General features: G+C 40.3%; 1 protein-coding gene across 1 annotated transcript in view; it reads right to left on the reverse strand.

Annotated features, from left to right (window-relative positions):
* Nucleotides 1-23,482, reverse strand: part of CUBN (cubilin) — a 143,717-nt gene that overhangs the window by 65,857 nt on the left and 54,378 nt on the right. The window contains exons 28-31 of the mRNA XM_083823596.1: nt 23,159-23,318; nt 13,581-13,762; nt 6,672-6,846; nt 4,796-4,977 (exon numbers count right to left, since the gene is read on the reverse strand). Coding sequence (XP_083679722.1) covers nt 4,796-4,977; nt 6,672-6,846; nt 13,581-13,762; nt 23,159-23,318 — 699 coding nt within the window. The remainder of the gene's footprint in view (nt 1-4,795; nt 4,978-6,671; nt 6,847-13,580; nt 13,763-23,158; nt 23,319-23,482) is intronic.

Here is a 23,482-nt window from a genome sequence, read left to right on the forward strand (position 1 = left end):
ACAAAAACATCAGCTGGGAAAAAGGCGGCCTATCTCAAATAAACCTCAGAGCCAAGCAACAAAGGACAAAACTCCTGTTTAATCCACTGGCATATCCTACTTAGCCAATGCAGTATTCATGAATTAAACATTTGCCCTTGGGCATATAACACTAGCAAGCTGTGTGGGACCTTGTGACAGATTATTAAGTGTACTGCAATGCCTATACAAATGATTACCTTGTAAAGAGAGCCATGATATCCATTCATTCAACCTTTTCTTCTTTCTTTGCATCTCACCACAGTAAGCTCTTTAATACGTACTGTGCAATGTTTATTCTTCCACTGTACATATATTTTGTATATAAACCAGATTGCCTGGAGTTAAAAACCACAAGCCATGGAATGTGGTAAAAAAAAAGCAATGACTAAGGAAATAACCCGTAGGAATCAAGGTTCTGTCCTTCCCTGGACATTAGTGAGAGGATTTTATCTGAAAGCTAGAGTTGAGAATAAGCATTGCTCTCTGACAGAGAACAGAGAGAGGGCCATATTACAGTTCATGCAAACTTTTGGTTTTGATGATCTGTGCTGCTCTGCACAGCTGAGGATCTGAACATTGACACATGGACTGTTATGAGACTCTAATAGTTAAGCTTTCTCACTAGGGAGGATATTAAGAATGAGTAATGTCAGAGACTAAGCAGACATTTCATTCCAAGAGCTTTCTGGAAGAAAGAAGTCTTTCTTTGGTAATACTGGGAGAAGAGCATGAAGTCAGAGGAATATTTTCTAAATCAAGTGTATTTGCTGTTTCTGGGCAGCTTGCTTGAAGAATAGTAGTGTCTCCTCCTTCGAAAAAAAACAAATAAAAAAAAATCCTAGCCTTTATACTTGCTAAAAAACTGATCCAAGCAAGATGTAGCTGCCAAGCTGCCACAACTCCTAAGAGCTGCTGCTGTAAGTTAAGTAGGAGCAGTTGCACATGGATATTTTATCTATGCTCCATCATATTTGCTCACCTCCTATTTATTAGCTTAAACTGGTTTTCAGGGAGGATTTCAGTCTTGAGTCCTGATCAGAAACCACAACATTCACACACTAGTTCAGGAAAGTTGTGTCTCTCTGCAGCTTCTTAAAGTTATTTCGAAAACATCTGAGAAATGCATTTCTGTGGCTGTGTGAGTAAAGGAAAATGATGCATCCGCTGACTTAAAAGCCAAGTTTTCCTTTATATCGTGTGTAGCTGCAATTTGCTTTTCTCTTCCCTTTACACAATGAACATAACTGCATGATTCATTGCCGCCTTGCTGAAATGTGTCCTGCATTTTGCAAAAGCACATGACAAAAAAATTATTTTTTTATCTTCTCAGCCATGAGAGCCTCCCTGTACAGGGGGGTTCTAGCTGCCCTCTCTTGGAATATTGTTTCTGCCAGCATTTGGAATAAAGCAAGTCATAACCTTCTCTCTAGCTCCCAGAAGTGTACTTTTCTACAATCCTCTGTACTAGTTGTTATACTGCTACAGGAAAGAAAAATAGCATTTACTTAATCAAGGTACTGAGAACTAGTAACTATTTCTCCCACCCCTTTTCAGTGCCTTGTGCTGTAAGTGATGTCTTTTGAGCCATATCTTCACGGAGTCTGCAAATAACTGAAACTCTTGCTGACCTGCTCTTCTGGCATACCATCAGCTAGAATACTGCTTAACTATCAGGGCAAAAAATACAGGAATTTCTATAAGTTCATGATTTCTTTTCTTCTATTTTCCTTCAAAGAAACAAATTTGTTTGATGTAAGACACACTCTCCAGATAGAAAGACTGGTACACAGACAGAAAGCAAATATTTCTTCCTTATGCATGGTGGCACCTTCTCAAAGACCCTAGGCTTTCTACAGAATATAATCAAGACATATAAAAGACCAGAGGAAGACAAAGCTACAAACCCACATTTAACAGATGAAGAGCTGTTCATCTGTTCTGAGAACTGATAAAGTACAGAAACTGGAACCACCTAAATTCAGGGAGCGGACGGTGAACGTGCTTTTTGGTGGCCTGGACTACTCTCTGTGCACACCGTCCATTTACTCTAGAGGGAGCTCAGAGCAATTACACCACGGGTTACAGTTACGGGCTTAAAATTACTTTGGCTGAACCTAGACCTGTTCTGCTCATATTCACATGTGAAATCATAGAGCAGAATTGAAAAACGCACTGGGCTTTTTGGAATTGCAATACAGCCAAGAAGCAGCAGACATGAATATCTGCCCCTTCCATTTTGCTCACATAATAACTGTGCAATGGAAAACATTGCGGGAAAAAAAAGATTTTCACGTGTTTCCCATAGAAAATAATTTACAGTAGAAATATTTAAGAAGAAATAATAAATAAGGGCAGAAACCAGAGGAAGAAGCTCAAAGAACAGGCAAACAACACTGCAGCTATGCATGACATGTTGAGTCATAACACGAGGCAAAGTGAGTGGGTCTAGCTGGGGAAGGATGAAGGAAAAGGACATTGGTACGCTCAAGGGTGGAGAGGAGACCCAAGAGAACTTACAAAGCAAATAAAATCCATGTCAATAAGTAAAAAATTCAGAAATATAAAAGGGTGGGACCACTGTGTTACTCATACACAGTAATTGTTCCTATGTTAGAGAGAGAAAAACAATCCACCAGCTTCCTTAGCTGCCCATATTTTCCGTTTATGTTTCTTCCGGAATGCAATTCCTAAACCGTTCACAGTCAAACATCTACTTAGCTACTTTCAGATAATCTCTGTACCCTAACTCTGTTTTCCTATAATCATGCAAAGCATATACCAAGCCTTGTAATGAGATGAACACAAATCACATCCAGGTGTACAAAACAAGCAGTTTTCAGCTCACTGGCATACCAAGAAGAGAAAGAAATCCCATCCACTCCTTTCTTGCCCCGCTGACCCACCTATACTGGGGCTGAAGAGCTATTCCCAGCCTCATGCCCCAGAGCCCTTTGTTATCTCTTAGTTTCAATTCAGCATTCTCCACATCCATTTCCAAACTACCCTCCGCTTGGTGAGCAGTGATTGATGCCTGCATTAAACTTGCATCTCCCTCCCTGTTCGCATTGCTGCCTTAGTCGTGTTTGCACAGCTGGGGCTGATCAGCAATTTCCTCTTCCATCATTCCCCCAGCAAAACAGAAAGCAGAAGCAAATATCAGGTACTTGTAAGACAGTAGAGGAAAGGACATATTGCTGTACTGCAAGCTTTGCCTTGTGCAAAGCCATTTCCTCTGCCAGCTGAAGGACTTTTGCCTTTCAATGACTAGAAATCCAGTGCCCACATCCAGCCTATAAGGTTAATGGGAGCTGTGCCTATAACTGCAAGGAGTTCACAAAGCTGCATACTCTACAGAGTATTTTAGATAGATGGATACGTTCTTTGGTATCGGGTATAAAACAAAATTGCATATCAGGTCTTTTCAGAACTTAGCCCTTAATTTGTGGGTGTTTTTGTTTTGTTTTGTTTTTGTGATAGTGTTTTTTTTTGTGTGTTTGTGTGTATGTCTTTGTGTTTATCTTGTTCGGTTTTGCCTTTTGTTTTTTTTATTTATTTTTAAAACTATTCATATTTTTGTCAGGCAATATGATTTTCTACTTTGGTGTGATATGACAGAAGACTGACATATTTTTCCAATAGATTTTCCCTTTCAATAATCCCCCGATGTAGTTAAATGATTAAATAAAATAACATAACCATGCTTCCCTATGCTTCAGAACCAGAAAAACAAACAAACAAACAAACAAAAAAAACACTTTTACTGTACCAAGATGCTTTGTGGCTAAATGAAATCTCCAGTTCTGCTCAGCGAAGTGGGGACACGTTTCCTTTTTCTTTGATTCAGTCAAAAAAGCTTTACGAGGCAACGCTGTTAAAACTGGTGCTGTTTTCAAAAGGGTCTCAGTTCCTGCCAAATTGAGTTCCCTCTGAATGACATTTTATCAAGAAGAGGAAAGCTGGTTGGATTTTGGGCTACAGCCACTGTGCTTTATCTGACTGCTACCAATCACGCATGCCTTTGTACTGAGAGAAGTGCAATCTGACATCTAAGGTCAGGATTTCATGTCCCTGCTCCCAAAAGGCCAAGTGGAGAGTTCTTAGTTGTTGTGCACTGGTTGTGCAGCAACTTGAATTTCCATGACATCAACAAAAGCTCACAAACCAGTAACAATGTGCAGCTTTTAAGAGAGCAGTGTCTCTAATGAAGCAATTAAACAGACAGCTAAGGAGCACCTGAACACACACGGGGTAAACATAAAGAAAACCAGCCAGCCCAATTTCCGTCCGGATATAGACCTCCCTCCCTCTGTCCTGAGAACAGAGTGTGGTCAATCTGCTCCGTAAATGTGGGCAGCCCATCCTATGGTTTGGAGCAAGCTGTGGTAAAGTGCACTAAAATTAAAATGGGAAAGGGTGTCATAACAGCCATCTATATACAGGGTTATTCTTTCAGTAATACCTAGAACACACTCCCTAAAAGAAAAATGTGGTGCTAGGATGTGGCATGCTTTCAATAAAAGATTCTTCCAGCTGTATGTGGGAACCTGGAAGAATGCAGATATGCTTTTGTGAAGTCTGCCTCACTGGTGAAACAAAGGGAGGTTGCAACTAACCAAATTTGAGCCTTAACTCGTCAGTGAATAAACACAGAACATGACTATGCAACTAAGAGCCTGAAACTAACTGCAGTCTAAATTGCACAGTAAGCTTCCTCTTTTGCAAGCATTTCACCAGACTCATTAAGGAAATGTTTGAAATTTCTATTGTTACTTACTGCAACGTTGTCATAGTTACACGAATGGTGATCTTCAATGTCAAAATCTGTGAAGTTCAATAGGATTCTGTGGCTGTAGTCAACTTGGATGATCCAAGAACAGTCTGTGTTGTTATTATAAGGCTCAGGATAGTTTGGAGAATGGATTTCCCCACTGGTAGCTTGGAAAATACCACCGCAGCCTGAAAAAGACATAATCAGTTTTTATCCCAACAGCTCTTTTATCCTTAGTGAAATTCCACTTCTATTTTTTAAACTAAGGGAAGAACACCTCCATCTTTATATTTTCTGCCTTAAACTTGAGCAAAATGAGTGCTCCAACTATTGCAAGGCCCTGTCTGCAATGAAAATCAATGGCAAATGATTACCAGGAAAGCATAACCTTATCACTATTGGTGAATATGCAACAATGCTTTTAAGTAATGTTCCTTTCTAGCCCCAGGGTGGATAGTAGATGTCCCAAAGTTCGAAACACTAGTGCTGGTATTCCTCTGCCTGAGATATTAAAAAAGCTATTTAAAATAGCACTCATATGAATGCCGCAGATCTTTTACACATAGGTGACAATGGCTAACCTAGCATACTGCGAAAGTAAGGACAAGGCCTAGCTGAGAATAGGGGTTAAAAAATAAAAAATAATCTGAAAATATCAAGACAGTTAGGAGTTCCACTTTCCCCACGAGCAGTAAAACAATTTCAAGCTTCAAGTTTCTGCTTCTTTATCCATGTGGCCGAGGGCTTCCTGAGGACTCTAGTTCAGGCCCAGATATAACCAGAACATGCTCCAGTGCTCATGAATATCTGAACAGCCAGGAACGATGGCTCCTGTGTTGGAAGTGCCAGGGCTTTCAATAGGACTAACACAAACAAACAGACTTTTATGTGTTGTAAAGGGATAGAGGAGGATGAAATACATAGGGACGGCTGGAGACGGAGACAGCCTGCTGGAAGGATAAAAACTATAGTGTTACTGCGTTCTGGTGAGAGGGTATTCAGAGGCTAGAGGGGGGTTGGAGTACAACAGGCAAGATGTAAAGAGATGAGAAAGCTTCAGGGGGCCTAACTAGAAAAAATAAGCCGCAGATCTCGGAAGGGGATTAATTCAAAGGACTATTGTAAACTGTCCCTTTATTAAAAAAAAATCTTGTGCCTTTCTCACAAAGTGAGAATGGAAAAGTATAAACCTTGACAAGTGAATGAATCAGTGTGCTTAATCAAGCAAAATGCAAGAATTAAAATCTGCCTCTCCTCACTTTTCACTGCAATTAGTTACTGATAATTAGCCTTTTCATAAGAACTCCCATGTAGAGACATGTGGTTGGATCTTTTAAGCATGTCTCGTCTTTCACTGATTACCAGTAAGGCTTTGAACAAATAATCACACAGGGAATGGATGAACCTTATAGAGTTCAAGTATTTACTAATCACTCCAAATATTTGTGGAGTTCACTGAGTACTCCAAGTAAATCCATATTTTCAGATATTTTTCACTTCATAATTTAAAACCAAAGCTAATTTAGCTAATCATTCAGCTAATACATGACTCTTTGTGAGGGGAGGGGGAATTGCTGCCATGCAAAATTTCTTTTCTGATTACAGGAATGTCTTGATTAATTTCGTAGAGAAGAAACCCCCAACAAGGTAGGCAGTAACAAAATATATATGTAGGCCTAGGTTTGAGCTAGTTAGATGATTTCTTTCTCATTTATTTTCTCTGGGTGTTTTCCAATATTTCTTAGTGTGACCAAATCCAGTAACACTCCAATTCACCTTTAGCTTTTAATCCCATGCTGTTTGACTAATTTACATGCTTGTGTGGATGATCCTCAATTCTCAGACTTCCTGAATTTCTTGTGGTATTAATCAGTACACTCACCACCCAGATTTTCTTGCCAGGAGGCATTGAAACCTCTCCCAGTCACTGCTGCATCTGTCTTGAAACGGACTACAACTGAATTGCCGGTACTGGAGACTCGCAGCGGGTTCTGTGCTGATCTTGAAATACACAGCTGGGCTAGTCTAGGAGAAAGGAAATCAGGGCCACCATAGACCTAAAAATGGAAGAAACACTGTCAACATCTTCAGAGAGGCTGTCTGACATGCAGAATATGAGATAAATGTTTAGGTAGGATTAAAAAAACTTCTTGTAAGTATTGAAAGTGATTCCACATTCATAAATGTAAAATGGCTGTGAAAGTTTACTTGACATACAAATACAATACAAAATACTGGATGATTCCAAAACAGCCTTGCATTAAATAAGAATTTTCTGCTTTGAGGGCTTTGCTGCATTCTTCTTCCCCCATCATTCCACAGTTAGCACCTTGTTTCTGTGGGGATGATACAAATATATGTATTTTTTTGGTGCTTATGCAGACAAACTGTATTTATTTGCAGGAACTTGTGCTGATGTTCTGCACCCTTTACGTTTAAAGGCACAGTTAAGAACAATTTTTTTTGTTCTTTTTATTTTTTTTAAATTGGAACTAAATTTCATCACTTTCTAATAAAACAAAAAACTTTGCAATTTATTGACTTCAATGGTGAAATCAAAATCCAAGCCACAGAATTTTGGTCAAGTAAACTACAATCTAATAATACTTTATGGAAACAAGGATAGTATCATATATTTGCCACAGAAAAAAAGGTTTTGACTTTCAAGAGTTGGCATTTCTTATTCAGAAAAGTGTACCTCAGGCAGTTATAAACCAGAAAATCTCAACTCTGTTGAACATCATTGGCAGTGTTGTGTACTTTATATTAAATTTTATACCAATTCAAGTGAATCTGATGGCAGCTCTGAAGCCTTGTTAATCCTTTTTTTTTTGTTTTCCAGGAAGGATGGGGGATTTTAATTTGAGACCATTTCTAACTGGTGGAACTGGATCTTCTTCCTCAATCTTCCCTCACATCGCTGAAGAAAACACACATGCTCAGCACAGTTTTCAAAACCAGACATCATTTTGGTGCCTAGTGGCTTGTTGCATGCTAATGAAATGTCACCTGAGACTGGTCTCTGCCTTCCATTGGGATGTCCCTCATGAGGCAGCAGCTGCAAAAGACAGCTTGACAGTAACCTCAAATATGAAAATTGTTAAATACAGACAAATAAGAGTGTGCTATTGTCCTTCAGCAACTGAACTATCAATAGGTAGAGCAATAACAGATATTCTGCTTGTATCAGCATATATTACGTAATAAATCCTAAAGCTAAACTAGAGAATGGCAAGTTCTAACAACAAAAATAGGGAACAGGAAGACGGGTCGACAGATCCCATCAAGATTTTCCCACTAGTAACATCCTAAATCTGCACCAATATTTTCTTTGTCTCACAAACATGAAAAAGGTCAAAAAAAGCAATCCATTAATCTCTCTCAGAAAGCAACAGTGCTGTAGGAACCAACCTTCTATAAGTCCCTTTCACTTCTGATCCCTTCTGGAGGAGAGCAAACTCAGTATTTTAATAAGCTCTGGCCAGAAACTTTTTAACTTCAGAAGAAGTTTGTGTTCTGTCCAATCTATATATCTGAGCAAGACTTACAAATAGCTGAACTAGTCCCACCATCTCCAGGGATAAGTGTAGTGCATTGCTATGTAATTTCATTGATTGTGTGCACACTAGCTGCTCACAGTGCCTGCCATTAAATATACAAAGAAATTTTAACTGGAAAAAAATATTGAGTGACTCCAGGGTTATGTGGCACTTCAGAAGCTGAAGCTTCCATCCCCAGAAAAAAAAGAAGGAATTAATTTCTTCGTGGTCTCTTAGATGTTCAGAAACTGTATTTTATTTTAGTGGCTGATTACACAGGCTTAATAGCCTAAATATTTTAATTTTGACTGAGACCAGCAATTTTTTGTTTTCTGCAGGGAGTCTGCGTGGCTTGAATGGATAATGGCTCTTCTGTCCAATTGATCCTCTCAAGGCATTCAGAAGTCAGAACGGATGAAATCACAGCTCAGATTAAGACTGTAAGGAAGCAATCACAGTCCTGGAAAGAAGCATGCTTGTCTGCTGGAAGCTCAGTGTCTTCAGCAAAATGTCACTGCCGGGCTGCTTGTGAGGCCCAATGACAACTGCATTTGTCAGAAGTCTGTACAAAATGTGAACTTTAAAATGTGTTTGTGGTATATCTCTTTGTGTCAGAGTAACAGCATGGGACCGAGCAGGAACACATGTTCTTAATCAGCTAAACCTGCCCAGAGAAGCTGTGTGGCAGAGGAAACAGCAGGACTTTCTAATATGCATCTAATATGCATCATGGACCAGCCTCTCCCATCGCCCCTGGTGCTCCCTGCAGCCATCTGCACACCACAGGCAAGGAGACCAAACCCAGCTCTGACATAAACCCCGCTGATTGCTAGTATTACCTCAGAAATGAGCGTGGGCCAAGCTGAACACTTATAGTTAAAACTGGGCTGTTAAAAGAGAATTTAGGATGGGGAGGAAATAAGGATGGGAATCTGAGTTTTGTGGGTTTCCTTTACATTGTTAGCTGTTCTGCAACAGCCTTCTGCACAATTTCAAAATAAAGAGCACTAGTCAAAGGCACGTTCCTTACACTTAGGAGTGTATTTCTTTACTCCTTTATGCTGGTTCGATTAATCAGATGGTTTCACAAGGGCTGGAGCAAAAACAATTTAGAGTGTTTCCATGACAAAAAACAATAAAATGTTACTTTTGGCTACAAAGAGGAAAACCAACAGTTACCACATGAAAAAAAAAAAAAAGAGGGAAAAGAGGATTGATGGAAAGAATGAATTCCAGGGTGTGGTTCACAAAGAGTCACAGGATATCTGAGCTGCAAACAGATAAAAATGAAAATAAAAATAAAAACATTTAGTTTGGTCACAGCAACTGATCCTGAGATAAAATAAAGTTGGATGGCATAGCAGGAATGCAGGACACTGTCATAAAGCCCATGGTTTTAATCTGTTCTTATCATTTGCTTCTGCCCCGTTAGCTCCATTTATTGTTAACAGTCAGCATTCCAGAGTTATGAGCAACAGAAAGCTGTTTTTATGTGGTTGGTCACCCTCATGACACAGATTTTCTGGGAGTAAAACTGATCCTTGTTCAGATATAACTGCCAGCAAAGAGAGAGCCCAGCTTTGATAGAAAATCAACTTATATTAATACCTGGTGGTTCTTTATGAGAAGAAATGAGAAGACCAAAGCATCTGGTAAAGATCTGGAAGTGCAGTAGGTTTACAGGGTTCATAGAATCATAGAATGGCTCGGGTTGGACAGGACCTTAAGGATCATCTAACTCCAACCCCCTAGTGGGATGCCACCCACTAGATCAGGTTGGCCAAGGCCCCATCCAGCCTGGCCTTGAACACATCCAGGGATGGGGCATCCACAACTTCTTTGGGCAACCTGTTCCAGTGCCTCCCTACCCTTACAGTGAAGAATTCTTCCTAATGCCTAGTCTAAATTTATCCTCTTTTAGTTTGAGACCATTCTCCCTGGTCCTAGAGGGTTCTTTCTTTTTCAGCTCACTTCTACATCTTGCTGTGTCAGCACATTTTTAAAGTTTACAAAACCCTGGTAAATATTAAGAAAAATATGTCATAATTCAACAACACAGGTATGGTCATTTTTCTCTGTATGTGTTTTCAATAGAAGCTCTTAAAAATATTTTTAACTCTTTCATTACATCCAAAATGATGGCTTCTATTTCTATAAAACATTTCTAGAAAACAGTTAAAAACAACTTAAAATTTGCTTCTAAATGTTTGTGAAAGGAGTGGAATCTGGCAGGGAAGAGAGAAAGACAGACTGCTACCATTTCATGAAAGAGGCAAGAAGGACGCTTAGGGGAACCTTTCAAACTCTTGAGTATGCAGAAGTCACGGGGAGAACTGAGGATTTCCTACACAATTTTTTTCCATAACTTGTCTTAGTGAAACATATGGTAGGAAAGGGATAGTGACATGAAAGGGACAGCTTTTTTAGGAAGCAATGTCAAAGGGAAGGAAAGGGAGACTGGCTACATTTTACGAGAATGAATATACATCAGAAAAATGTGCAAGAGAGAAATACTCACAAAACTATGGTATAAGAATAAAGCCAGCAGGAAAGGTACTGTGATGGGAAAGATCTCTTGGAATTTTCCTACAATTCTCTGCCAGGTGGAAGGGAAGAGGGAGTTTCTAAGCAAAAGCTAAAAGCATCTAGGTCACCAAACCTTGCAATTACTGGAACATTTTTTATTACAAGATAATGTTTTGGAATAACAACAGAAAAGAATACAATCTTTTGCAATGTTCTAAAAGTAGTTTTCTTCTTTCAGAGAGTAGAGAGACTTAACCGGACAGGGAGGGACAGCAGGGTGCAGAGCTACTTTAGCTCTGATTTTGACTTCCTATTAAAACTGGAAAGTTATTTGGCTTGAAAGAAAACAGGAAGCAGTAGAACTCACTATTCAGAGATAAGGAAAAAGTGAAATCAGGATAATAACTATGAAAAAACGTAGACTTTAAAACCCAAAGAACTGATAGACAGGATACTCTTGGGAAGATAGTGTGAGGGTGAAAAGAATACGGAACCCCAGTGATCGTTGAAACGTGGTGTGTGTCAAAGGCATACCAGGAACCTTGTTCTTCCTAGCACTTCCCAAACTGTCATGCGTGTGCTTTTCAGACTGGACATATGTAGACAACTACAGAAAAGAAGACTACAAGATAGAACAGCTTCTGAAAACAGTTAACCACATTCTTTTTTTCCCACTAAAATGAGTCATTGTTTGTTCTGTGCAAACTGTATCAATCATGCTGCGAATGTGTGATTTTATAACAAAAGCAAGAAAATATATATATGTGGCAAGTTACATAAACCTCTACCAAATGCCTGCAGTTTGGAAGAATAAACTGTTCACTGCCAAACAGAACCTTTGATCTTGCACTAAGACATGAACCAATCTTCCTCAGTAATTTGATTTATGTTAGTTTATCTGTCAGCAGAACTGAGACAGGTGTTGGGAACTGGATGAGCCAAGGCTAGGAGACAAATAACCCAAAGGCATGCCAGTTCTGAGTGCAGAAGTGCAGGAAAATTCAAACAGCAAGGTGGGCATCTGTGCTGATGAATGAGGAGGGCTGGAAACAAGTAATGCATAGCAACTAAATCTGAAATGGTAAAGAAAGAAAACACAAAACCTAAGGTCAGAGACATGAAGCAGAAAGCTGTAGGATCCTCTTAAACATCTTGTTTGAGCAATTGTGTCAGTTGACCCATTCGTTAGACTTTAGGCCAGCACCTCTACTAGTCAAAAAATTGTTAATCACATGGTTGCCAGCCATCTGTAATCTCAACAGATCCTGACTGCTCCTGGGTGACCACCTGTAGGAGTAGACATTGTCCTTGTACTATCCAAGAAATGGTCAAACATAGTAGCCTCAGATTTTCTGGCTATTTAATGGATTTCTCTGGGCAAGAGAGCAATGCAACAGACTTCATCAATACCCAAAACAGCCAAAACAGGACATCTACCTGCAGGGACTGGTGTCAACAATGTGGTACACAGTCATACTTGCCAGCGCTATTGAAAAAAAATTCATGGAACAACTTCCTTACATCCAGATCCTACAGAAGCCCCAAAGTTTCTAGGATAGTCAAAATACAGTGTCCATTTGATCAAGACTTCAGCTTCATTGCTAAGCTGGAGAAGACTGTTTTAGGGCCAGAAAGCTAGAGTTAAGTTATCCAACTCTTCTAGTCACTACAAATGTTTGTAAGCAACAGTCTGGCCTTTGGGTACTTATGACCTGCTCTGGGATGTGGGTTGATCTTCCAGGAGTGTTGATGATGAGTGTGCACTAAAGGCCATAGGCTGAAGAAATCAATGTTACAAAGGTAAGAATAGGCAGCAGTGAGTATAGAGAGGTGCTGTCTAGCTGTATGCCAGCCTCACATCATATTACCCATCAGAAGAGGAGAAGAAAGGTGAAGTGGTACAAGATCTCTCGATCAATCTTGTGGGTCCATTAGAAAAAGATTCAGATTTCACCCAGGTATTAACAGCAAAAGACCCAACAGTTCCATTAGTGATATCCAATGTCTCTAGTGAGAGCCATCTAGAAGATCCATCATCTGAACAATTTCTTCCTGAAAATAATTTCCCTTCTTCCTACACCGGAAGTCTATTCAAATCTATTAGCTAGGAATTGGTCACCTAGCTGCTTCCCAACAGAAACACAAAGATGTCACATATAAAAAGACCATCCAGTTGTCTAGGTCTCTTAAAGGTCAGTAAGCCCTTAGAAAGGAGGATCTCTTTTCCCCTTGTTATACCATCCTAAGATGACTAGAACACTGTTTCTTTTATTTTTTTTCTTTATTTTTTTTTCTGAGTACGTAGTTTTCAGTGCTCAGGATTATAAATCTCCCCATTTCCTTGAAAGATCCTACACAAGGCCTCACCTTAGCTATCCCCTCTGTGATCCATTATCTTTCTTTCCATCAGGAAATTTTATATCGATGACACAACACCTTCACCCAGTTCTTTGTAAAAGATGGAATTTTTAAGAGTGAGTTTTTCAAAGCAGTTTTGTCTCATGTTATGAGGTACATAGAGGCTACCATCATTATTAAGGCATACCCACACCAAAGGCATAAAAGTAAAAAGAAGTAAGAGCACTATGGCTTCTGTGACATCTGTGAAACATAACCCTAACCACAGCAGAAATGAGAAATTGCAGTAGACTATTTCTTCTGCTCCTGCAGAAGACAGAAAAGCATATAATTTGTGTATTTTTGAAGACTAAATCTAATACTCTTACCTCCAAAACATCATAGTCGCAGTTTGGGTGATATTCAATATCAAATTCCTGAATGGTCAGTTGAATGCTGCTACCAGGCGTTGTGTGAATGTACCAGATGCATTCCCTATTGCTTGGATATGTGTTGGGGTAGCCAGGGCTGTGAAATGATCCGGAAGTGCCAGAGAGTTCTCCTCCACAACCTGATAACAGAGCAAAGCAGCTTGTCAGTGAGGGGCTCTGGAAAACCTCACTGACAACTCTGTAATGAGGATAGGCATAAGCATTAGTTTCATGCACAAGTGTATAGACTGGGCTTGATGGTCTTCTCTGTCAGAGGGAACTGAGGTCCAGCAGGGAGGAGAAATTCAGGAACGGCAGGCTGGACCTGCTGGCACTGCCTGTGCCACTGCCTGTGCAGTAAGCACTTCACCCTCTGTTTTGCCATGCTTCTTGCTTCTCGCCTAAGCATCTGCTTCAACAGCTGAAGAAACTGAGGCACGAAGCAAAAAAATATTCAACACTTTTTGTTTTGGCCTCTAACTTTGTTTCATTGGCTCTGAAAAGCTGAATCAGATCCATCCCTAGCTGTTACTGACCTCAATGAATACACAAACCAAGTTATCATGGGAAGGGCTTGCTATTGTTGTAAAAATGCCATTTCCCACTGATTTAGAAATCATAAAATTAAAGACAATGTAATTTCCCTCAGCCCACTGAACATGGTTACCAGCTGCCAAGTCACAGTGGATGAATTGCCTTTCTGACATTTGGTGGGTTTAACATTCTTTTTTATTGAATTGTAACTGTGCAATTGTCAGACATGCCATTCTTGAAAAGTTATGTATTTTCAGATAAGAAATTACTGCCCCAACCCCACTCGCCAGACCCTTAGGTGATAAAATTCTTGCATATTAAAAGCTAGATTATATGGACCAAACAATGGACCAAATGCAGGCCCCAATTTGACAGCACAAAGTAGATGGAACACCTGAAGCTGCAGTTTTATACAGCATTTATGCATATATAAATGCTGTACTTGCCTCCTTTGGTTTGGTTTCCTGGGAAGACGTTATCACTGACACAGTCCCTAGGTGCCGGTGTCAGTGGGGTGAGAAGGCACAAGAGTCCTTTCTAGTGTCAGGAAAAACTAAGGTCAGCTACATTCATCATGAAACACCACCTTTGCAGAAGCCAATGGAGTGGCTGTGTATTCATCACATGCAGAAAGCAAAGAAGTTCTGCATTTGTTCTGACTTCATGTGTGTGTCGCTCTGTCCTGCAGCAGCATTTTGTTTCTCTCCACATCGCAGGGCCTCAAGGGCTTCATTTAGGCACTAGCTAATCTTTTGCTAACACAGCTTTTACGGGGTCACTCGAGCTTTGTAAGTAAAGCCCACACTCCATCAATCTCTCTTGCTTCATCTCCAGAGGGAAGGTTCTGTCACACAGCAAAAAAGACCCAAAATACTTAATAGAACCAGCTAACAAACCATGAGCTGTATATTCCCTGAGGCAAAAATTGTGGTATGCCAGAAGTGATAGATAGTATCAGAGCTTTTATTTAGAAGAGACATTTTATAACATAAAACCAATAAACTATCCCCCTGATCTGCTCACTAATCCACACAGAAATGCAAGACTCCCTTAATCTCTATCAAATCTATGAATAATTTGCTACTTGAACAAGGTATCTTGACTCTCCTAGTTGCTCTCCTTAACGCCGTTTTTTCTTCAGGAAGCTATAAATCAAGATCTTCAATTAAACACAAATATTTTTCTTTACTCCTTATGTGGTAAAATTGCAGTTGTGAAAGAGTGGCTGCTAATCCCTGGCAGCACTTGCCATAATCTTTACCATGGGGTCTTCCAGCTCCTCACTAAAAACTTGAATTTGACTCTGCCACAGCTGGCTCTGATGCCTTCTAGGACTGCAAAATGCAAATCTATGAAAGAGCAGTAGTTCTGAAAAGGAGGAAAGCAATACGAGGCTGGTTTAAACTAGACAAGAGCCCTCTAACTGCAGACACGAGGAAGATGTCTCCAGGCACGCCAGCTGTGCGACACGGATCTCTGTCACGCTGCATTATCCAGTGCTCACAGGAAATCTGCCTCTTAAACCCAAGAATACCTGCAACTGAACAATAGTTGTCTATAGCCCAGAAAGGACTTTTCACGGCTTAGGGTGACCCTACAGGTGAACTGACGCAGGCTTAGCTCTTTTTTGTCTTCCTCCCCACCTCGCTGCACGTGACGCTCTGTCACGCTGCCGTTTGCCCTGCAGCCACGAGGCTGGTGTCAAGCTACAGAAGTCTCAGTCAAGGAGTAAAAGAAGCCTCAAAGTGTAGTTGAAACTAATCCTGCCTTCTATCCCTCTGGAGAGACAAAAACAACAGAAGAAGGTAGTACAATTGCTTCCCTGAAGCCTGCTGGCACCGTCAGGTACCTGCTAAGCCCTTGGGAGTTTGCTATCCAGGAACCTTCAGCAGAGAGAAGGAGAGGAAAGCGGCTTCAGTGTAACTCACAACCCTGTTTTTTCCCCCAGTGCTTTCAGAAAATGGCTTAATTTTCCTCAAAGGAAACCAGATTGTTGTTTGTTTTTTTAAACTGGGGACTAAAAAAAAGCATGTGGGGAGAGTCCTACAAGTGAATTTGCAGGGTGCGCTACTCTCTTTCCCTCGGCAGCAGGAATGACACGGCCGCTGAGGACAGAGCAGAAGGGAAGGCTGCCTTGCCAGCCTGGGAAACAGAAAGATTTCCCAACGAGCAGACTTGCACGGCTGGGCTCCTGAGGGGGCGCGGACAGGGAGGCAGGGGAGTTTCAGCAGGCACGAACAAAGCCAGTTGCTATTTATCTCAGCCTGAAGAAAGCTGGGAACATTTTAAAACTAAACAGGCAGTTATGACTCAGCTTCTCCTACTAAGAGTTTCCTGATAGCCACAAAGGCTTTTTTTTTTTTTTTTTTTTTTTTTTTTTTTTTTTTTTTTTTAAATTTCAACCCGAAATGGCTCAGAGAGCCTGTGTGCTGCAGTTTGAGGCCCAGAGCTTTCTGTAGCCCCTGCAGGTAGCGTTCAGATTAGTCATGCTCTCTCCAAGAGTGGTTTATATTTTCTCTGAGCTCAATCAATATTCTCTGGATGAGGCTTGTGAAGCCCATGAATAAGAACGTCAAACTGTTGTTAATGTGCCATTTCTTTTCTTCCAGCTACAAATGTTCCCAGGAAAGGTTTTCATTAAATAAAAGGAAAAGCAGAGGTAAAGCTCAGATCTCTGTGATTCATTTCTTACAATGAATGTGCAGAACTTATCTTGCCAATCTTTTATTAGTTGTTTGCAAACTGAAATTGCTTGAGTTTATGCCCAGGTATTTGCTGAATAACACCTGAAAAAAGGACCCACCGTTCTTTGCAAATATGTGAACTATTTTGACTGACCTGCACATGAGAGCAGAAACCTCTGTATCAGAGCAGAAATGTAATACCTGAACTCTCTGGCCAGCTGGAAGAAAGCCTCTGTATTATGTTTAGGCTCTTGTATGGATGAGATAAGAATCATTTCTGTTATGCCTTTTTTTTTTTTTTAAATATAGATGATTTTAACAAGATACTTACAAGAATAGTTCAGAGATTGAATTTTTTAAAAGTGAATTTAGAATTTGATCCCTAATTTATTCAATATCTTCCCCGTTTTCATTAGACACAAAGTTCTTGTAGCATTATCCCTTTCTTTGATTTCACCACAGATACAAGCAATGAAGGAAAACTAATCTGTAAGTATTTTTCATATTATTTGTGCATTACCGATGAAGACAAATTCTCTTGGCTGAGAGGCTTGTATTAAGCTTTGAAATCTGCCTTGGCTGATAGCTCAAATTATCAGAAAAGATATCAAAGAAATTACATTCATTTAAATGGTGTTCAGGCTGAATATATACACATATATGTATATGCATATATATTTACACTCATAAATATATATGTATATATGCATGGATTTTGCATTTAAGAGGAAAAAGCAGGAGAAATGTTGGTCCTGTATTTTGAAACACACAGCTTTATGTACCCTATCCTTTTCCTATTTTTTAAGCAAGCAAAGAAGTAAGTTTTTATTTGACCTAGAATGTAACTCATAGAAGAGTAGCCTGCCTATTTATTCAGATGGTGAAATAGGAAAAGTTTAGATTATAATGTAATCATCTCAGCTAATTAAGCTTATTCCATTGCTGGCATCACCATTAAATGAACACAAACCTTCTCCCAGTGCTTACATTGTTTGCAAAAATCACATTATATTTTGCTTCTATTAAAATAAATGGAGTTTTTGCTGTATATGACAACAAAGGAAAAAAAATAAGATTTGGTGTTTAGGGATAAACAAAAATGAGGAGGCAGAACTTCTAAATTGCTGCATAACTTCAGATCTCATTGAAACAACAGTGAATTTGAAACCATTCTGATCCAAGTAGAACATCTTAAAAAAAAATTCACAGCACAGAAATGCATGGTCTTGCTGTATATGGACTGCTATATGGACAGCTGTACTGCAGAAAAGTTTCTTGCAGCTGAACTGCATTATGGCATATGCTCAGTTTCTGCAGACATTTTGCAGTCATTTTGGAAACTTCTGCCTTGCAGTTAAACTGAGAAAAAAAAAGAAACGAAAGAAAAAAAGGGAGGGGAAATATTGTTTTAGAAGTGTAAAGGTCTTGGAATTCCCTTGAAAAATGCTTAAAACAACTACCTAACCTGGTGTTAGTTGCTAGGACGTCAGTCAACAAATAGAAAGCTCAGGAAACATGTATTTGGTGTTTTTGCTTTTCTCTGGCTAAAGTCTTAGTAGTCATTGAAGATTGTGCAAGGGATGATTTATAGATGTCTTACCATATTACTGCCTGTCTGGTTAGCAGATGGTGTTCATTAACCAAAGAAGAATCCCTATTCTCATAAATAATTATAGATGAATACAGAAGTAGTAATCTGTGGAAACCTCTGTTATTTGCAAGGTTTTCGGATTTATTCATGGCTGTGTTTTAGCCACACGTTAGAAAAGTCCCCTCCATAAACCTTAAAGTGAGTTGACACTGTTCCTGTAAAGTCAGAGTTAGGGAAATGAAAGGTTTCAGGGTTGTTCCATTTGTTGTGCTCATACTGAAATATTTCAGTAAACATTAACTGATTGTAGCTGCGTGGAGCACTTAGAATGAGCCTGTACAGAGTGAGTCTCTGTACAGATAATGGAGTACAGAATGAGTCTGTACTACACTAATACTTGCACGAAGCTTGACTTGGATTTGACTCTGATATCTTTTACTCTTTTGAGTAGATTTATTTCATAGAATATTATCCAATGGAGCAAGTGGGATATTTTTTATGGTGAAGCCTTATGCAAGAGAATAAAAATTCAACTGAGAAAACTTGTCGTTTTTTTTTTGTTTTGTTTTCTCCTTTCTGATTTGTTAATTACTTCTGTAGCTTTCATTATTATTGTTTTATTGGTCTCCTGAGTTCTTGTATTTTCTTCTATATGTTCCTGTCTGATATCAATGAGATGGATATTAGATAAAGGTAGACTACAGGGACCCAGGGACTTAAAGGTGCATTTAGGCATGTAAACAGGAGCTGAATCCTCCAAGATACTGAATGTCCACAGTTCCTGCATCAGCTGCCTGTGTTCAGTGTTTAAAAAAAGGCCTTTTTCTAGCTCTCAGGCATTGATTGAACAGTTTAACGACAAGCATTGTAAGAAAAATTTGGCCTTTATTCTTATATATTAGTCAGGGAGGGGAGGCAGTGGGGGGAGGTGAGCAGCCTGCTGAAGGAACAAAATTTAATTCATCATCATGTCTCACAGAGAACATGTTTTTTAATAGCCAGACTGCAATACAAAAAGCCGACTGAACCCGGTACACCCCCAATTCAGAGCAACTGCTCAGGACTTTAAAAGATCAGATCCTGTGCATCTCAGACTTAACATGACAAAAAGACACTGAAAAGGAATAGTCATTTTTGAAAACTGAACTAATGGTGATTTGTCCAAGGCTACACAAGAAATGGACCACAGAGTTAGGATTCAGGCTCAGGAAATCTAGACCTTAGCTCCCTGATTGACCGGCAGTGCAATAGCAATATTCTCTCCAGCAATCCTAATGGATGTCTGGCAAATATCTGCAGTGAATGGCTTCTGCATCTTAATCCAGCATGCTTCTGTTATGCTTCCCTGAAGAACTAACAAACTATTTCACATTTTACCTGCAAATACACTGAAAAACAATCTTTAGTTATTGTATGGCTTTTAATAGCTTTCATCTTCTGAAAATATGGACTCGGTGTAATGAAAACTGCTCTTCTCATGCACTAAGAGGGATTTCTCCACTCCCTGTCCATCCGTTATGTTTCCCTAGGGAAATCTAACAGAAAGAAGATGATGGCAAAGGAAAAGGGCAATACTTTAGGGCTACATTATTCATTTCTCACCAGTATGCTCTGCTTCTTTTTTAAAGGGGAGTTAATGTGTCACAGAAAACAGAACAGCAGACAAATTTTGACTATGCTGAGAAGAGCCGATTAAATTTATAAGCTCTACTGACAATGAAGCAGCCTGATGAGCAAGCTTCCAATGAAACACTGATCTATATCTATATATAAAGCAGCCAGTGCCTACACACACATTGCTTAATAAGGTAAGTGACAGGTCTAGGAAATATGTCTTCTCAGATAGTGACAGTTGTCACTGGTGTAATTTTGCACTGAGAGACCTTTGACCTTTTGGCCTCCTGATTTTTTTATTTTTTTTAGGACAGCATTCAACTAGCACGCCATCTTTGCAACATCCAGCCTGTTAGCAAGAGTTTGTTCATTCTCAAAGGGCCAATATATGTCCCCAAATATATTTGCCTGTGTTAAGCTTCCGAATAAGCAACAGAACTGGAATAAGCACCTTGCAGGGTCAAGCTTTCCTGTGGTGAATCAAGACTCCTGAGGCCCTGCCTGCAGAAGAAAACACTATCAATTCTGGCTAAATCAATTCTATATCCTGCTTAATCAATGGAAGCCCTTTAGGCGAACAGTGTTATTTCAGAATCAAAACCACTTTTAAAATGAATTCTTTGTACTTCAGCTTTCTTTACAAGTTAAAATTATGTAAGACATTCTAAATATAAATAGCAGCATTTCCACAAGATCAGTTACTCATTATGCCTTTGGGAAAGCCTGAAGACTGGGTTTCCGTCAGCAACTGAAAAGCAGCAGCTTAGTAAGTGGGAAGAACAGATGCAAATGTTTCAATTCTAAATACTTCGTATTCGTGTCGTGTCTGTCTGCAGGGGCTCCTCATGTCAGTTATCAATGAGGTAAGCTTTTGGCTTGTTGTGATCACCTCATAACTGCTAGCAAAGCTACCAGAAAGAGTGTCTGAAGTGAACTGTATCAGGCACATGGTGGCAAACAGAAGTGCTGCTCTCTCTGATTACCGAAGCATGTGAATGCTGTTGATATACATCTCATAGATGCTTCGCAACTGCCAGCTGAGGAGCACATGAACAGCCTGAGAAATAGTTCACAGGAGCTTGAACTCCGGAGCACACATTTGTCACTTGAGTAGAAGTAAAATCTCTTTCTGAAAATATATATGGCCTTGTTATTTTCTTGTCAGGTGAGATGTTATTAGACCCAGGTTCAGTTTCTCATAGGGATTTGCCCTCAGGGAAGAGGGGACCTGAATACTTCACTCCGAAATTCCCAATTCAAAGGCAGCATCTGCTGCATTCCCCAGTAGTAGGGGACTTTCTTCACCAAGCTTTTTTTTTTTTTTTTTTTTTTTTTTGTGCATTAGAAGATTTTCAGAAGGCAGAAGTGAACATAGCACCTGGACCACAGCAACGTATCTAATTTTATCCAGTCTAAGGCAGCAGTATACACCCAGACAATGTAGCCATGAAGGGCAAGAGGGCTACCCATATTTATGTGTCACCAACCAAGAAAAAAAGGAAATGTCTGCAACATACAGAAAGAAGACGACTGCAGTCAGCTCTGGAGGAACTTGCACTCGTATTACAGGCTGTCAGGAGTCACAGCTGTGATGTGCAGAGCCTGCAACGACTTCCCTAGGAGCCAGCCCTATCTGAACCCACTCATCCTGCTCTGCTGCTCAGACATGGTCCCACATTAGCAGTCTGGGCTTTGTTTCATGCCCAGAAACAAACAGAGGGGCAGTGCTGGCCGACAGAGAAGTGAATGTGTCAGTGCAGAAAAGGAGTGCGGGGGGGGGGGGGGGGGGGCGGGGGGCGTAGGAGAGGGCTGGAGAGTCCGGGAAATGATTGTGGCGGGGGGGAGCTGGAGGGAAAGAACAGAGTGCTTACCACGCAGGCAGATCTTGGAAAGCTTTGAGAGCTTTAGAAAAGCAAGTTAACCCAGAACCATGGCTACTGTATGGAGCTGATGTCATCTGGCTCTGTGCATAAAAGCCTCCACTTTTTCTTCTTTTGTGTGGTCCCAGAATGACATCACCTCGGAGCACAAGAACATACCTTTGTGCTGCAGCACTTCCCCTGCTGGCCCTGCCACACATCTCACTCCTCCCGCTTACGTCCCTCCTTTGCCCAGAAATGCTCCCTGACCTCCACTGAATGCAAAACAGCACTGTCTAGTCAGAGAGAGCCTTTTGGGAGCCCGTGAACGCCAGCAGTCCGTGGTAGCACAGAGGAGCTCCTATTCAAACAATGTATAGCATGCCATACACCTCAGCAACCCGCAGTAGGGCCTCTGCAGCCGATTTCAGCTGCTTTACAATGCTGTCAAAGCTGAATGGCGTGAACTGATTAGACAGACAGGGCAACTGTGGCTATTTAATTATTTTCAAGGTTGAATCCTCTTTCATGGGGTGTACAATGGCATATGATTTAATCTTGTTGCAGTCCAATATTGCTGTTAAGTAAGTAGAGTGAAGAAGTTGCGTTTGTAGCCTCACTTAAGAAGTGTACAATCATTGTACAATCACTAACAGATTGGTTTATAATTGGCATGCATGCTTGCCTATTTAACGAGGCCTGTGATGCTCTTTGTGACATGCAGCACAAGAGAAAAAAAAACACCCAGAGCACATCCTGGCCAATGTTATTTCATGCAGAGAAAGGAGGGGGGCAGAGGCTGGAAGGTTGGAAGTGAACGCACTGCCCAAGAAAACAAACGCCGCTAAAGAAAACTAGAGAGAAGCCTGCAGAGAAAAAAAAAAAAAGGAAGTCTATAGGAATCAGGCAAACTGAGAGCTGAGTGTTTCCTATTAGGAAGTCCAAGTCCCCCTTTAATGGTGTATATCTCCTCTTCAGCACATAAATTCTGAAGATACACCTCATCCTGTGCCTATTCCTTTAGATGAAAGGGTATTTTGCTTACAGCCTGTGATCAGGTAATCGTCAAAGGTGTAGCATGTGCAGAAACATTCACTGAGAAAGTGTTGGAGCAATTATGAGTAAATGCAATATTTTCAGTGCTCTAATGGGTTGTTTCTACTTAGCTAACACAGCAGTGCCCTAAGCTGGGACTCTACTTTGTGTACAGAAAAGAAGAAAACATGCTTTCCCTGAAAAACCTGGTTAACTTACCATTGACATGCCACAGCATCTGGAACCCACTTCTAGCGTTCAGTCCATCAGAATAAAATGCCACATGAAGGCTGGTCCCTGTGGTGCTCCCTGCCAGCGGGAGAGACTGTCCACAGAAAGTGCCTATCAGGTTGGATCGTTCATCAGGTCCATCATAGAGCTGAAATGAAACAAAGAATATCCCAGTAGGTAAAAAGCAGCTCCCCGGTTCTTAGTGTTTTGCATAAGATGTTGAAGAAAGCAGTGAAGCTCCAATGCTGCCACCATGACACAGCAATATCAGCCATGGGGAATGTGGGAAGGCTTGGATGAAACAATGACCAT

The sequence above is a fragment of the Anser anser genome (genome assembly GCF_964211835.1).
Source record: "Anser anser genome assembly, chromosome: 2".
NCBI classification, from domain to species: Eukaryota; Metazoa; Chordata; class Aves; order Anseriformes; family Anatidae; genus Anser; species Anser anser.